The 15,743-nt window shown below is 41.8% G+C and overlaps 1 protein-coding gene across 1 annotated transcript in view; it reads left to right on the top strand.

Moving 5' to 3' along the window:
* Positions 1-15,743, top strand: part of AGBL1 (AGBL carboxypeptidase 1) — a gene marked incomplete at both ends in the record, with an annotated part of 284,899 nt that overhangs the window by 12,505 nt on the left and 256,651 nt on the right. Inside the window, 4 exons of the mRNA XM_084293364.1 lie at positions 6,419-6,482; positions 7,779-7,925; positions 8,427-8,558; positions 10,907-11,000. Coding sequence (XP_084149490.1) covers positions 6,419-6,482; positions 7,779-7,925; positions 8,427-8,558; positions 10,907-11,000 — 437 coding nt within the window. The remainder of the gene's footprint in view (positions 1-6,418; positions 6,483-7,778; positions 7,926-8,426; positions 8,559-10,906; positions 11,001-15,743) is intronic.

Genomic DNA, 15,743 nt, shown 5'->3' with positions numbered 1-15,743 from the left:
TTTTACCTACTAACTGTCTGGGCTCTGCCCCTGGTTTTGCCATCAACTCACTTAGGTGATGCCTAAGTGAATTTCCCACCAGCAGCAAAAAACAAGGGACAATGAATCTGATAGCCTTGACGAAGGATGCAGTGGGGCAGGTGTTAATTAATATTTGTAAAGAAATCTGTGATCTTGTGATGAAAGGTGCTATGTTAGTGCAATTTATTGCATTAAATATAGTAGGATTCCTTGGCACAGATGATTTCCACCATGTTATTCACCAAGTTATTTTGGCTAGAGATCAGCTCACGCCAAGCTGTTACATCTCAACACCTTCAGTGTTTTGAAGACATTCAGATATAAGTTTGGACTTTGCCCATGTCTGCCTTGTGGCAGTTCATTCCCACAGAGCGTAGCACATATCCTTTGAGAACAAGCCCTGAAGCTCAATGAACAGGAGCAAAGTCCTGTACAATAACGTGCAAGAAGTTGGCTTTGAGGCACTGTTTCTGCCCAGACACCTGGATGATCTGCCATCCATTGTGAAAGATGCCTAATTACTGAACCCAACTGTGAGCTGCTGCGTTATTGAAAAAAAATAAAATAATTGCATGTTATCACACCCAAGTGCAAGAAAAGATGAGAAAAACATACTTTCAGGTCAATGGAGATCATAAAAAACCCCCACACTTGACTCCATTAGGCCACAGACAGACATATTTTATGAGTTTTTGCTGTATTCCTTGGTATAAAACCCACAGGTGCTGCTTTGGGATGATGCACAGAGCCTGGCTTGTGCATCAGTAGAGAGCATCAGTAGGAATGAGCATGGCTGGTGCTTGGGTAGAGAGGGCACCAGCCATGCCAGGCAGGGGTGCTCAGGAGCAAGCAGAGCTCACAGGCAGGAGCAAGGAGCAGTCAGACCACGTGTCTTGTTCTTGGAGGCCCCTTGGCCGCCCTACATACAGTTTGAGGGCTACATGATCCCACACAGCTGTGAATGCCTCTCTTGCAGGATTAAGGAGGTCACTTAGGACACTATCCTAGCAGTAAGGTCCTCCTCTCCACTTCTTTAAATAGACCCCTTCCCTTCCACATCTCCTTGGAGTTTCCTGGCCTATCTGACTCCTGGGCAGAGGAAACCCAGGTTAGCCCAGAGAAATGCGCTTGCTGTTTACCACAGAAGATGCTGGCGATGCTGAGGACATTTGGACATTTTGGGAGCAGGGGCAACAGGACCATGACTTCTTGGGATTCTTCTAACGCTGGATGACATTAGGATTGTAAAAAAGTGCTTCATTTAGTCTGTAATCACTTGAGTTGCAACACTCCCTTATTCTGAGGTTGCCTAGTGAAATTTCAGAGATCCCTGAACATATTTTTTCCCCTCAGAAATAATGATATTTTCCAAACCTCCGCATATCCAATACTATCGATAACCTCCCAGCAAGAAATCACAGCTAGCTGGCTGAATATTGAGGCTGAGGATGGGAGCACACAAGCAAGGAACTTTCCAGGGTATTTTGCTCTCTTTTTTTAGCATGAATTTTTAGCTCTACTTAAATTAGAAAAAGCAATTTACTCTGGCAAGGCGCAGAACGTAAGGCGCTGAACCTGGTTTGCGGTTATTGCAAGACCTGATAGGTGTGAGATGTCCAGCTGCCAAACCCCTAACACTAGCGGTGCTGAGTAGTTGGGTTTGGTGCACACCTCCACCTCGCTGGCAGCAGAACATCAGGAAGGGAGCCTCTGATTTAGGTGTTAATGCAGTTATTAGCAGCTCTATATTTTCTGGAGGTCTCGGGAGACAGAGAGGGCTAATCTTTCTCAGCCCCTAAACTAGTCTTGGTTTTAGCAAGTGTAACTTTGCACCTAGTTTTCTCTTCCAAAGACTCTGAATGCAGTGAACAAGAGATTTTCTTGCAGATGCAAGTGTCATTACACAGACAGTTAGGCTTCTGACTGCTGCTATTTGTGTGAGCATATTTATTAAGGGTAAGAGAAGAAAGAAGGATGTATTTTGAACATGTCAAATCCTGCTTCCCTATTTAGAAACAGGCTATTTAAAAACAAGCAAACAAACAAATAAAACTTGGAACTGGACATCCTATTCCTCAGCCTCTCTCTAAAAAGAAACAACTCTAGAATTGTGCTAGCCCAGATCTTTTATTTATATATAAATATACATGTATTAATATATTTATATATTCATACATTTATATATTTATATATTTATTTCCAAGTAGTCACACAGCTTTGTGGGACTACAGCCAACAATTAATTTAATAGGAGCATTGTTAGAAAACACATTATCCATCGCCTTCCAGAAGTTACTTCTTTAATTTTGCATTCATAATTTTTGCGGGTGGAATAACAGCTTTGTACTCCTTTCCTCAAATAAAATATTTATTAGTAAATATCATGCTGCACAAATTAATATTGTATGATTTCTTACTGGGTATTCTTCATTTTTTTCAGCCACAGTGCTTAGACTCACAGTAAACACCCTCATTAATTTGCATGTCTTAGTTGGAGAAATACGTACCTTTGGGCAAAAGACATGAAAGCCCAAGAGCTACACAGATGACCGCGTTTCTGGGAATTCTTCATTTGAGGGCAGCACTAACAGGGGAACTGCACCAATAGCTGCTGTCCTTCAGGTGGGACAGGAAAAATAATCTCTGGTGGCTCTTCAACACATGGAGAAAAAATCCCAGGTGACTTGTCTGCTGAAATGAGATTACCTGGTTCTGTGGCTTAGTTGGAATTTTATAATCTTGTCTTGAGTAAATAACAGCTTTTCTTGGCATGTTCCCAGGAGCAGGATGAGGAGATAGGAACTCCTTCCCTGCGTACTTGTGGGTCAGCAAAATAATCTAAGCTGCCAGTCGGAAGGATCTTGGGGTGGAGCTGTTGGCCTCCAAATCCAATGTCACTAACTGATCATTTGCTGCCTGGATGTATCAATGCCTATATGCTGGGGTATTTTTTATTCCTGGCTTTCTCCATCTCTCTGCTGTTTATGTATGAGGAGCTTCAGCCGAGCTAACCAAAGCCCTGGTGTTTCAGGGATTAATTCCCAGAAACAGCTCAGAAAAGTCTCAGAGAGGAACTATCAGCTGGAAGCTGATTAAATGCATCTGAACTCAGCCCTGTGATACTCCCAGTTGGGTGAGAAAAACAGCAGGCTTCACTGAAGTAAGGCTAAGATGAGGGGCTCTGGCCAAAAAGTACAGCCATGCTTGATATTTTAAGTGATGCTTTTTGTTACTTTAGACCTTGTCCAGCTGCAAGCCGTGAAAGGCAGCTACAGGCTGTTGTTAATAGGTAACAATTTGGCTCTGACTCTAAATCCTTTTAGTGAAATCCTGCAGGAGGCTGGCGATTTTGTAATCTAACTTGAGCCTCTGGGATCTTTTCTCTGCTCTCATTCCACCCATATACCATGAATGCATCTTCATTAGTCTGTACGTGTACAGATATTGTATGTAACGTTCGTAAGTGCTGGCAGGAATGGAAAATATTTAGCAAGAGGAATTTTACTTCTCTCCTTGCTTACCGTTTGTTCTTGAGCAGTCAAACATATCTTTCAATAAAAATAACTAATGTGTTTATTTTAACCAGAGCTGGGTAAGTAATTTGCATTAAAGAAATTACCTTATTCATCTTTTTTAGATCAGGCACAAGTTGTGATTTTCTCATTTGTATTTACTGTTCAAAAAGATTTACTGAATATTTTTTATGAATGAATTTGTTGGCAATTCTTCCACAGTTTGGTATGAGCATTAAACAACTAATTCTCCTGGAACTCAATGTCCAGATTTCTTTGATGTTCTAGAAAATAGCGAGTTAATTAGCCAAAATCTGAGCGGTCTCTATTCAACAGGCAAGCCATCATCTTGTAAGACAACAACTGTAGAGCTTTTAGAGCTTTATATATAATATATATAAAAATAATATATATATAATATAAAATTATAGCCATAATATATATATATGTGTGTGTGTATATATATAATATATATATACATATATATATTTGGCCTGGATATCATGAATTGGAACTGTACTCTGTGATATTCTGTATTATTCAGTGGTTGAAATCCTGGTGCCACTAAAGTTAGTGGGAAATATATTATAATTTCTAATGGGACTAGGGTTTTATCCACTGTTTCAGCAAACAGACAAGCCCTCCAATTCCCTCATTAGTGCTCTGGAGGTAGGGGAATGATGGTGCACCAACACAATTAGAGTTTCAGTGTTAAAATACCAAGAGTAAATACTCAGGTAAAATATTTGGCAATATTACCCAGCTCTAATTTGCACATTTTAAAGGTTGATCTTTCACATCCCCTCAAGTTCTTTGTTCATCTGTGTCCCTGGATAAAGCGCATGGAAAGTCAGAGGATATCTTATGTCATCACTATTTGTGTTAATGGCTTAGGAAACCCACAATCCAATCAGTTAAAATAAACAGCCCAGTGTAATAGGAGCATAAATCAATGAAGACTTCATTACTGAAACCTTAATGTGTAATCCATCCACCTACAGAGGAAAGGGATACTGAGAGGCAGCAAGACAAAACCAGAGGACAGTAATGCTGATATTTAAAAAGGTGCTGAGGACTGTAACTCTTCCTGGAGTCAGTAAATTTGGTGGACACTCATCACCCCTGACAGCTTGCTCCTGACTATTAAATCCCTATTCTAAAAAATGTCACGGAACTCTTGGGAAGGGAGCTCTGATCACTGTTTATTTCCTCTGAAATCAAGAGACTTGAAACAGCACAGGATTGTGGACTAATGAACAAAGACACCAATTAACAGGATTATCATGTGACTGAAACTATATGTTACCAAGAAGCAATGGTATTCGTAGCCACTCTGACCCTATTGCAGCTTTTTCTCTCCTGAAAAAAGGCTCTCTTTCCCTTGTGTGGTCCCTTGAGCCAGTAAGTTGCATTTGGAAAGGCTCTCTAAGGTGAAGCTGAAACAAGAGCAGATAGATTTTGTTAAAGTCATATATTCTCTTTGTCTTGGCTGTGAAAGACCTGGTAATCCCATCATACCAACCCTTTTGGTTTCAATGAGCTTCCTATTTTTATATGCATATAAGCATATGTAAGCATATTCATATGCTTCATTCCCATGTCTCACTCAGGGCACATCTTCCCCCACTATAGCGGTGAAAGGGTATGATACAGAGCTGCCTAATTAGCTACACCATCTGCAGCACCATTTCAGCTTGTGCTGTGACTTTAGCAGGGATCCACTGGAAATAAATTGTCTGCTTGCATTAATAATAGTCATTATTAAAGATCTGAATTAGGCAGAATTTCCAAATGTTCCTTCTACATGTTCTTTTTGCTACGTGTTACTTCTTGATTCCTTGTCTTATATCATCTGTTGCATAATGTTCAATGTGTCAGAGAATGGTTGAGTCGTTTTGGCTGGTGAAATAATTGCATATATCCAGAATATGTCCTAGTAGGTAAAGTTTCTGAAGCGCTTCAACATTCAGAAATATAGGAGCCATGTGTAAGATATGTATAAGATATTATCCTATTTTAATAACTTAATGGGAGATACGGTGATTCCGGTATAGCTTATGTGAAACACCTAATGTTATTCAGGACCAAAGCTACACAAATGAAACTTTTCTATTATATTGGAAATTTCTTTTGTGTTGTGTTTTATCTTTACGGATATTAAGACATCTAGAACTTAACCCAGATCTCGCATACAACAATACAGACCGGTGATTAATTCCTCAGTCTTAGCAATGAAATCTGGTTGGAGGAGGATTCAAGCAGAGGTCTAGTGTATCACACAGATGGATGGTAGATATCATGTGTTCCCTTCTCCTCGAGTACGCTGTATCTGATTTCCTCTAGAGAAAAATTTAAAGTGAATCTAAAGCAGAATGTGTGATGGCAGGGTGTGGTGCTTACTCAGACTTGATTAAAAATAAGTTTAGGGCATCTTTCTGCTCCGCAGACTCCAGGTTTCCATGCGGTTGTGGCTGTAAAACTGCAAAGACAGGGTAATTTTCTTGTAAATGAGATGAATATAATTTAAAGTTATTCTTTTCCAGGTGCTGCAATAAGGGATGTTCTCATTGAAAACAACCACATATTTAGCATTGCTGTGTGATAAAGAAAAAAAGAAAGAGATGTAATTTAGAATTTAGATGTAAATTCTGCAGAAATGCTACTGTGTATTAAATATTGTGTGGTATGATCAGTATGTCTGTCAGAGGCTTTTACAATGTGTTATCAGTATGGCTGCACATATTCACTGGACAGATGGCACAAAAAGTACTCAGTATCCAAGCAAGGATATTGGTGCCTCAGCACCGCATGTGGCACTGCAGCCCAGTGTAGCACGAAGTTCACTGTTCTGATTTTATCCCTGAAGTTGATGTGTTTCCATTTCAGAGCTCCTGTGACAAGGATGTTTTGCTGAACATTCTCAGCGTCCTCACTGACCTGCTCTCTCTGGGTAAGGAATTGAGCTTTGGGGCAATGCCTGCAGGCTAAGGGCAGGCAGGTGTTTGAGCAGGGCAGGGAATTCAGATCTGTGTACACTCAGCCAGGTGTTTGCAGTGTGAAAAAAATATGAATTGCACCTATAGCTACTCAGTCCTTACTTCCATGTCCAGAAAATTGAATTTTGCTCTAAGTTATAAAAAAAAAAAAAGGCAAAAAATCTTTATTGATTTTAGTTCAAAATAAGCCCGTGAGTTTCAAGGTTTTCATAATCCCTGGCAGTCAACCACCAGAAATATTCACCTGTGCCATTGGAGGTTGGGTTGTGAAACAGAGAGAGGAACCTGACTTCCTGAATTGCAGGGACTCTGATGGAGAGAGTTCATCACCTTCCCATCGGCATCTTCACTTCAGGGCTGCAGGGATGATATGTTGCTGCATGTGCCCAAGCAACGTGAAAAAAATAAGTGAATTGGCACAAGAACTGAAAGAATATTTATTTTTTCTGCTGTTCCACCTCAAAAATGTCTTTTGCTAAGCAATTTTCAATCCAACCGAGCTGCTAGGCTGCATTGGCAAGAATCGAAGCCTCCTGCATTACCCACTCCTCACAGCCCCATCACAGACAACACCAGTCCAGTTGAATCTCTCTTTTGAAGCCCTGCAGAATCATTCCTCAGTTAGATGGAAGGATTGCCTGCTTGAGGGCAGAAGGTACTATCTCCCCTCCAGGTGGTCTGAGGGCTGAACATGCAGCTTCCACCAACCACGGAGAGCTAACAAAGCTGCCAGAGATGCACACAGATCACTGCTGATGCAGTGGGGCTCACAGGATTAGTGTGTGGTTTCTTTGGAGACCTTGTTTGAAAGCTGTCTCCAAAGCTTCCCTAGGATTCCTCTTCATTTGGCAGACATCCAGAGCTTTATTCCTTTGCTAGTTTAATTTCCAATACCTAAGAAAAGATCACTGAGCCTTCTGCTCCTTTGAAATCTGCTGGTGTCTCTGCTTATTCCTCTCTGCTGCATTTCAATGCACAATGAAAAACCAGCAGGACGTAGGCTTGTAAAAGTAATGACCGCTGGAGCAAGAAGAAGCATAGGCAATGGTTTCACCACACAACCATGAGCCACATCTCCAATCTGGGGTCACCCAAGAGGTCAAATCTGCAAACACCCTGGAGTTTATAACAATAAAACAACACAGGAAGGCCTTTGTATGCATTGTGCAGGTTGAAAGCTATCAATAACTGTGGCTCTAGGGCAAAGATGCTCTGATCAAAGCCTTTTACTCTTGCCCTCATTTCTCTAGGGACTGGACGGAGAATTCAGTATGTGATCAGCAAAGGGGGCAGTGAGGCCCTGCTGCAGGCCCTCATCTCTGCTGCCCGCACCGAGCCCCCCGACCACAGCATCCTCCTGCCCCTGCTTCGCCTCCTGGCCAGGGTTGGCCAACGAGGTACTACTGCATGGTGGGAATGCTTAGGTGGGTGGGGGAACCCCAAAATTCATGGACAGACTGATTGATAGAGCGCTGTGAGTTTATTTGGAGGATGTACTACTTTGGAAATCCAGGTCAGCTATGGTTTGGCCAGTTGGAAAACTTTTAACAAGACAGGGAAGGTGTATGTGCACATGCTGCTGCTTCTTGCACAGGTTTTATCCATGTTTTGCCTTGCATTGGCCTGCTAGCTGAACGTCCACCTCACCTCTCTCGCAGAAATTTATTTTTGTTTCACTTAACCTATGTGAAACCTTAAAATATGATTTCTCTTTGTATATGGTAACTGTAAGTAAATACAATATTTTCGTGTTCTCAGTGCAATCTTCAAATGACACTGATTCATTTGAATAATTTTGTTATGAGATTGCAGCTTAGGCATGGTTCAATTATGCTTAACAGCACTACTGCAGAGGCTTGGGCTTCATAATAATTTTGATTCTGCTTTGCTTTTCACAGATAGGAAGTTTGGGCTGAAAGTACAGAAGGCAGAAGCAACTGATGTAATCCTGAGTTTGACAAGACAAAATCTGGGCCACCACCTGAACCTCACCCACTGCCTCTGGGTCCTGCGCGTTTGTGCTTCCAATGGTGAGTATCTGGGTTTTCCTCCTTTCCTCATCATGGAAAGGACAATAGCTCTTTCTTCATCATTTCAGAGCAATTAAACATAATTCCCGTTTAAGGCAAGTGCCTGCATGCACTGTTAATATACAGAATTGAACTGAAAAGTCAGTACAGTCCTAGAAAGAGGTATTCCCCACAAGTTCTATACAGTGTATTTCACTTGCAGGCTATGAAAACGTAAGTGCTATAGTGAAAAACTATTCACAATAATGATCTCCTATTCCATAATATACACAGTCAATTCCTTTGCTGAGACTTAGGTACCTTAAGCCTCTGTGCAGTTTCTCAGAGCAGCTCCACAAGCAAGGGAAATGCAGGTGGAGAAAGGCAGAGGGAAATCATTGACTTATTCAAGGTCCCTCAGGAAGCACATATTAGAGCTGGGAACTTAATACCTGGTCTTCTGTCTTAGTATTCCCCTCATGCACTCTTCCAGCTTTTCTTGCTTAACTATGCCCTCATATTAAACAACTCAAGTAATGAGATTTCGAGTATTCTCTCCAGGGATCATTACAAATTCATACAGGCTTTCCCTACTATAGAGCACTGAGTTTGTCAGCACAAGTTTCCCCTTGCTCACTCCAACCATTTCCTCTCCCTCCCTGCTTCCTTCACCTGCAGATAACTCTTGACATCCATCCTGCCTGCAGTCTGCATCCTAAGATTTAACATTCCTGGCTCCTAGCCCTGCAGGTCCCTCCTAGCTGTACAGGAGCTAGTTTCATGCAACGGGCTTTCTCAGGCAAGCAGCCAAGCCTCAACATTCAATCCTTCTCCCTGCAACAGACAGCATTTAAAAGGCTGAGTCTGGCTGAAAGTGCAGCCAAGGCCAGAAGCTGAAATGTGCCTTTATTTGGGTTTCACAGCTGTGGTAGTGACCGTGTGCTGCCTCCCACCCAAAATGATGATCTACACCAATCGCTGCTCCCTGCTTCAGTGCACCTGCATCCATTTTAGCTGCAGATGTTGCAGAGGTTCCAGGATGTGCACTGCAGCCTGGCCTCCTTTCTGTTCATATCAAGCCCCTTACTCTACCCCAGAACCCATCCTCTGTTCCTTCACAGAGCTCTGTTGCTCTCCAGGTACCTCCACCTCACCAGCTGTGCTTCCACCTTGTCCAACCAGTTTTGACTCTGTGGTCTCTGCGGCCCAGATGGAAAGCTGAAAGGGAGGTTAGGTGAAGGTTTGTGAGGATGTGGTACCAAACTAGGAGATCACACACTCCTTACATTAAAAATTATTTTTATGGAGTGGAACTAGTGAGGATGCACAAATATATAAAACTCTGAGAGTGCTTAGGCATGAAAGCAGAAAAGATAAATCCTTGTCATGCTTCTTTGACCTGCATTTCTCCCTTCACAGTCTCTGCCACCAGTTGTATGTGGCAGCCCACCTCCCACTCTGGGGCAGGATGAGTTCAAGAAGCCTTGTCCACTGCCCTGTCTCTAATGAATCACCAGCTACAGTGAAAGTAGCTGGCAAGCCACACAAGGCTTTCCATCACCGGACAACTTGGCGGAGGCACAGCAGGACAGCAGGAGGTGATGGGCCCTCTGGCAGCTCTCTAATGACCACCAGGAAATATTTACAAAATAGGCAAAACCTACTAGTGGGCAGACAGCCAGTTCTCCCTCTGGCTGTTTTTGATTACTGATCCCTTCACCCTGTTCACTTGCATTTAACATTTTAGAGCTTTATTTACCCCTTCTTTACACAGAGAACTTAGCTCATAGTGCTGAGGCCTGGCTAAACAGCTTCTGGGAATTTTTAGAATCAATTGCAAACCTTATCTATACAAGCTCCTGGTGTGCTAGCAAGTGAAAGACTAAAGGTAGCTGAAATTAGGCTGCACTTGAAGCACCCCTTCCAAAAATATACTTCCAAACTGCTGAGTAATAGCACAGAAAGAAACCTTGACCCTCCATATCCATGTGAAATAAGCCATCTGCATGGAGCTGCCTCTGGGAAATGCAGGAAGAATTTGAGCCCTTCCATATTCCTGAACCTATTTAACTATGTTTTTTTTTCCCTCGAGAGTACAATATCCACTGGGAAAGAGGTTTTGGGAAGTTCAGAAGAAATGCAGAATCTGAGAACTCGTTTTGTGTCTGACCTTGTCTCAGGGTGTGTCCACAGACAGCTCTCTGTTGCACTTCCGTGCCTGTAAAATGATCTTTGCAGTCCAGTTAGAAGCCCATAGAAATCTGCACATAACCCCAAGGGCAGCTACTCCCTTCCCTGCATCACTTCTAAACACAGTATCGAAGACTACTTGCTTCAGAGCTGACTGCTTTTCTCTTTTATTGCTTCAGTTACTGCAGGAACCACGCTTGGCATCAATGGAGCTATGGAGCTGCTTTTCAAAGTCATCACCCCCTACAGCAAGCGACACATCAGGACAGTCAGGTAGGCAGTAGCCACAAGGGAACTCATCTTTCCTGGCCAGCAAGAAATAAAATTTTGGTTCCACTTGAAAAGGCAAAGAAATCAGAAATGGATGCAGAATTTCCACTTGCTTTAAATCTGCAGAGTTTTTTAAGAGGCAGAAATAGCTCCCTGAAGGACTTGCTTGTGCTGTGATTCATCATATGATTCATGCTGGTGGCCATTTATTTGTAGTGTACCCTATATTGTGATGGCAGTTTGATTGCAAGGTATCGTCCTTCATTTTCCAGTCAGGACTGGATTTTGAGAAGCACATCCCAGCAGTAGGCAAACTGCTCCTGCCTGTCCCTTAGCAAGAACCTCCTGTCACCAGTGGCTTAGGAGCAGGTACAATGAAATTGTGGCAGTTCTTTCTTTTCCTCCTTTTGGAGAGAGTTGTGACCAGGTCATCATGATATTTTTGGAGGATGACAGTACTTGCTAGTATTAACCTGGGTCTGTTTTTAAGCCCATTCCAAATATTTCAAATAATTGTCTGTGTTTTGTTTGTTTGTTTTGCTTTGTTTATTTATTTATTTATTTATTTATTTATTTATTTTTATTTTTTTGATTTTATTTTTTTGATTTTTTGTTCTTATTTATTTATTTATTTATTTATTTTTCTGGACAGAAGTCCATTTTGTATCTCCATTTCAATGGTGAACATTATTCCTCAGGTTCAAGATTCTGGCCACATCCCCAGATACCTTTCAAGACAAACTTTTAAATACAGAAAACAAACATCCTCAGAAGGACATAACATATTTCTGTGGCTTGCTCATCACAAACAAAAGGTAGAACTTACCACTATGACCTCTGCTCACACAATCATGTTTACTAAAGCAACACAGAACCTGCTGGTTCTCTCCTTTAGACATGCTCTGCCATGTGGAGCACATAACACTGACTGTTCATGGATGTCTGAGGAACAACATGGCAACAATCTGTCAGGTTTTCCTTCTGTATGGACTTAGGTCCAGTTCATGGCTGGTGATTACTGAGGAAGTAGCTTTAGGATGGGCATGATGTGAAGGTGAGAGGTAGGTGGACAGACATGGCACAACAGTTTGACCTTTTAATGCACAGCTGTAGCTGGGAAGTGGACCTGTCACCCTGGATGAGGAGTCTAATAAATCTTGTCCCTCCTGGCATAATTGTCAAAGATTAATACCAGTTCTCCCAACCAGGCCAGTTACACAACACACTGTAAGGGAAGGGATTCCTACTAACAACAATTTATGAACTTGCACATCAACACATGGTACTATTGTTTGCTAAATGCAGCAGTCTTCCAGTTCTCCTGCCTGTGCATCTGGGGCTATAAAAAAAATTGAACAGTTTGCCTTGCTAAATAAGATAGTGATTGGGCCCAGCAGATACATGACTTCCTGCAGCTGCCTTGTTAATGGAGGCCAACTCACTTTTGTCTGCAGTTTTGGCTTTCTAGTGTGGTGCTAAGTACCTGGAAATGCTTCACAGCTTCAGTTCTCTCTTAGCCAGCATACCTGTGATTCCGCTACATGGTCTCTCCAAAAGTAAGATATCAGGATGTTCCTGCACAGGAACAGTTGGGATATCACACAGCTCAAAGAATATTATTGTTACGGTATTAGTCCTAGGATATCTGAGCACTCTCCAAGATTCCCCTCAGGCCTTGTGTTACAACTTTAATCTTTAAGACTCAGGGAGCCTGGAAATGGCAGTAGAGCCTAGGATAAGTTAGTTCCAGAGTTGAACTTCGGAAGCAAGCAAAAATGACTGATGAGTCCATTAACTTAACTAAGTAAGCAAATTCCACTCAATTCCCTGGTTTTCTTGTGTTTTCCCAAAATGTTGGCTATGATTGGACTAGAGTTAGTTCTACCTGTGTGACTGCCTCATAAGTCAGGATGTGGGTGTAAGGGAACTTGGGTCTGTATCAGTTCTTTGTTAAGCATTGGGACTGGGTGCCTGAGAGCTCTTTAAATCAATTTGTGCAAAGTTTCTTCTTCCATTTGCATCTTCCTCTTAGGGAAGGGGACATCTTAGTATGTCATACATTTCTAGATCAGATTTTTGCTGAGATTTATTTAGAGGTACAGAATGCCAACTTGCAATATTTGGTGTTTGTTTCTTCTCATCTCATCTACAAAAATTGTTTTGAACAACTCTTAAACTATTTCTTTGAGGGGGTCTCTGGAGAGAGAAGAAGAAAATACAGTCTCAAAAATTTCCTTTATTAAAGCTTAGAAAAAAGTGATTTAGCTTCCATAAACACATGGTTTAACCTGTGACAACCATAAATCAGCTGAAGCCTGATAGCCACTCAGTTAGTTTGCCTGGAGGTCAAAGCTGGTTGTTTCATTTAATAACTAGAAGCAGCTGAGAAGATCAATGGTGCAATGGAGACAGGCTGTGTTACGTCAGAAGAAGCGCACTACACTGTTTTGTTTTAAAAAGCACTTGCCACCTATTTAAAGGTACTAGTTTTCTTTTGTTCACTGGGGATTTTGTTTGTTTGCAGTCTGTTTTGGGAACAGTGTGCTCACTGGGGAAAGGGGTCTTAAGCGATATTGTTGGAAAGAATGTAGGTCTTGAGACTAGAATTCCTGTCTACAGAATGGGTTCCAATCTTCTTTCTTGGTAGTTATAAATAGCTGTGTTTTGAAAATCCTGGGTATCTTTACAGCTCATCAAGAAATAGAGGTATGTGTAAAGAACGTGCTTCTACTGTTTGAGCAGCTCTAGTTTAAAATTTATAGGGTTCCTGTGGAGGGCGGTTTATGGGTGGGCTTTCTGAGATGGGGGAGAAAATGTAAGTGGGGTGCACATGCTTTGTCTAGTTCAGTATGTCTTGCTGGTCATCTTACTTGAAGGAACTGCATAGCCTTTCCCAAAGGTCTATGAAATCTGGAGAAAACTGTTCTGGTGTAGTGAGCTATTCAAAAAAACATATCCTTCTTTTTTGGCTTTTAGTATAGAGCTGGAAGAGAACGTTAGTCTGTAACCTGCCTACAGGGGAAATCTTGTAATGTCTTCCCTGCAAGCCTCTGATCCTCCCTTTGTATTTGTCCTTGATACCTTCTCTCCATAACTACATGCCACCATGATTTGCCTTGCTGCTGGGAAGGAACAGCCGGCAACTGTGGGGGCTGAGATTACCCTTGTTCTTTGATCAGCTGCCAGGAATGCAGCACTGAAAATGCACCACTTCTCTGGTGGATACACCCGCATTCTCCTGTCCTAGGCAGCAGTATGACCAAGGTCACTTTAAGAATCTGCCCTGGAGAGTGCACTATCAGAGCTATTTATTTAGCCAGCTAAGATGTGGAAACTAGATACATAGTTCTATTTATTTTTCTCAGTAGTGATGCTCTGGGTTATTTAGAAATGGTCTCCTGTGCTCCAATTGGCCTTCTATGGGTGCATGCCAAGTAGCTCTGATTCCCCTGAGACTGTGACTCATGGACTTTATTGGTCTTACTTAGGTATCTGAGGTCTTCAGGTTGCTGGTGCCATAACTGTGTGGTTCTCGCTATGGCTAACAATATCTGAAGCAAAAGCCGTGGGGAAAAATGTGGCACTTACTGGGGCTTAAAGAACTCCTGATTTAAGTACCATGAAATCCAAGTGAGATAGAGAGTCTATAGGTTTTCTTATATGGTGTTGTGCTGCAGTGAAAGCTTTCTGGTACATTTCTGTAAGAGCAGTTTAAAATAAAACCAGATGATGTTCCATTTCTCTCAGTTCTGTTTATGTCAATACCCTGGATATCTGATACAAATGTGTGGGTGGGATGCTCAGATCTTCACTGTCAACACCTCTGATGTAACATCCCTGATGCCCCACACAGTGCAATGACCCCTGCTCTTTTCGCCTTCCACCTTACTTATTCCCTGGATGCTCTGATCTTCTATGCTTTTTGACTTTTCAATGTCCCTTTCACCAATCTTGCTCATTTTACCAATTGACTTGTTCTGAGAGATATTTGGATGTGCAGTAGACAGATGGATGTGGGATGTGACACTGGCAGATGTGCACTCTCTGTAGCTGGATCTCTCTGCATGGATCCACCTCCAGGTGGCCAAGCATCAGATATCCTCCCCATGCCGTTGGCATGTCAAACATAGTTTTGAGGGCTGCATGTGGTCTTTGGCTACATGTTGTACCATCTCTCCTAGGCCATCTCAAGTTGCAGATAGATTATCAAAATTAGTGAAGACAAAAATCCAGAATTTGACTCTCATATGGGGAAAATCACTTCAGAAAATCACAAGTGAATGTGAAGTGTCTTTGAGTGGTTCCCTCCACTATATTATCCTTTTCCTTTGTTCTTCAGAAGTTGGTGGGCTCTCTCGCTCCTGCAGTTTTATTAGAAGTGACTTAGAGTCTTTTGAGATGTCTTTTTCTCAAAGCTCTTGAGTACAACTATTTGCCACACTGAGAAATAAGTACTTCCATTTGCCACAAATTGTAAGAAGAATGAATGCTCATCAGAATTTTAATAAAAATGACACAAAAAGAAGCCTTGCTTTCTGTGAATGTTCACACAGCTTGGCTTTCTGCAATGGGTTGTTCTAGTGAAGTTTGACTACTTAATTAAAAGTGGAAAGTGAATAACAACGTCTGGGAATAGTGCCAAATTAATTTGGTACAAAATGTGACATGCAGAAATTATCTGTCTTTGCTCATGTCCAGTGTCCTTACTTATGACACTCGGTCATGAATCTTCTGATGTTTGGTGTT

This window comes from Netta rufina, assembly GCF_964035555.1.
Source record: "Netta rufina genome assembly, chromosome: 11".
NCBI classification, from domain to species: Eukaryota; Metazoa; Chordata; class Aves; order Anseriformes; family Anatidae; genus Netta; species Netta rufina.
Note: the sequence above shows the minus strand (reverse complement) of the source record. Positions and strands in the feature narration are given on the sequence as shown.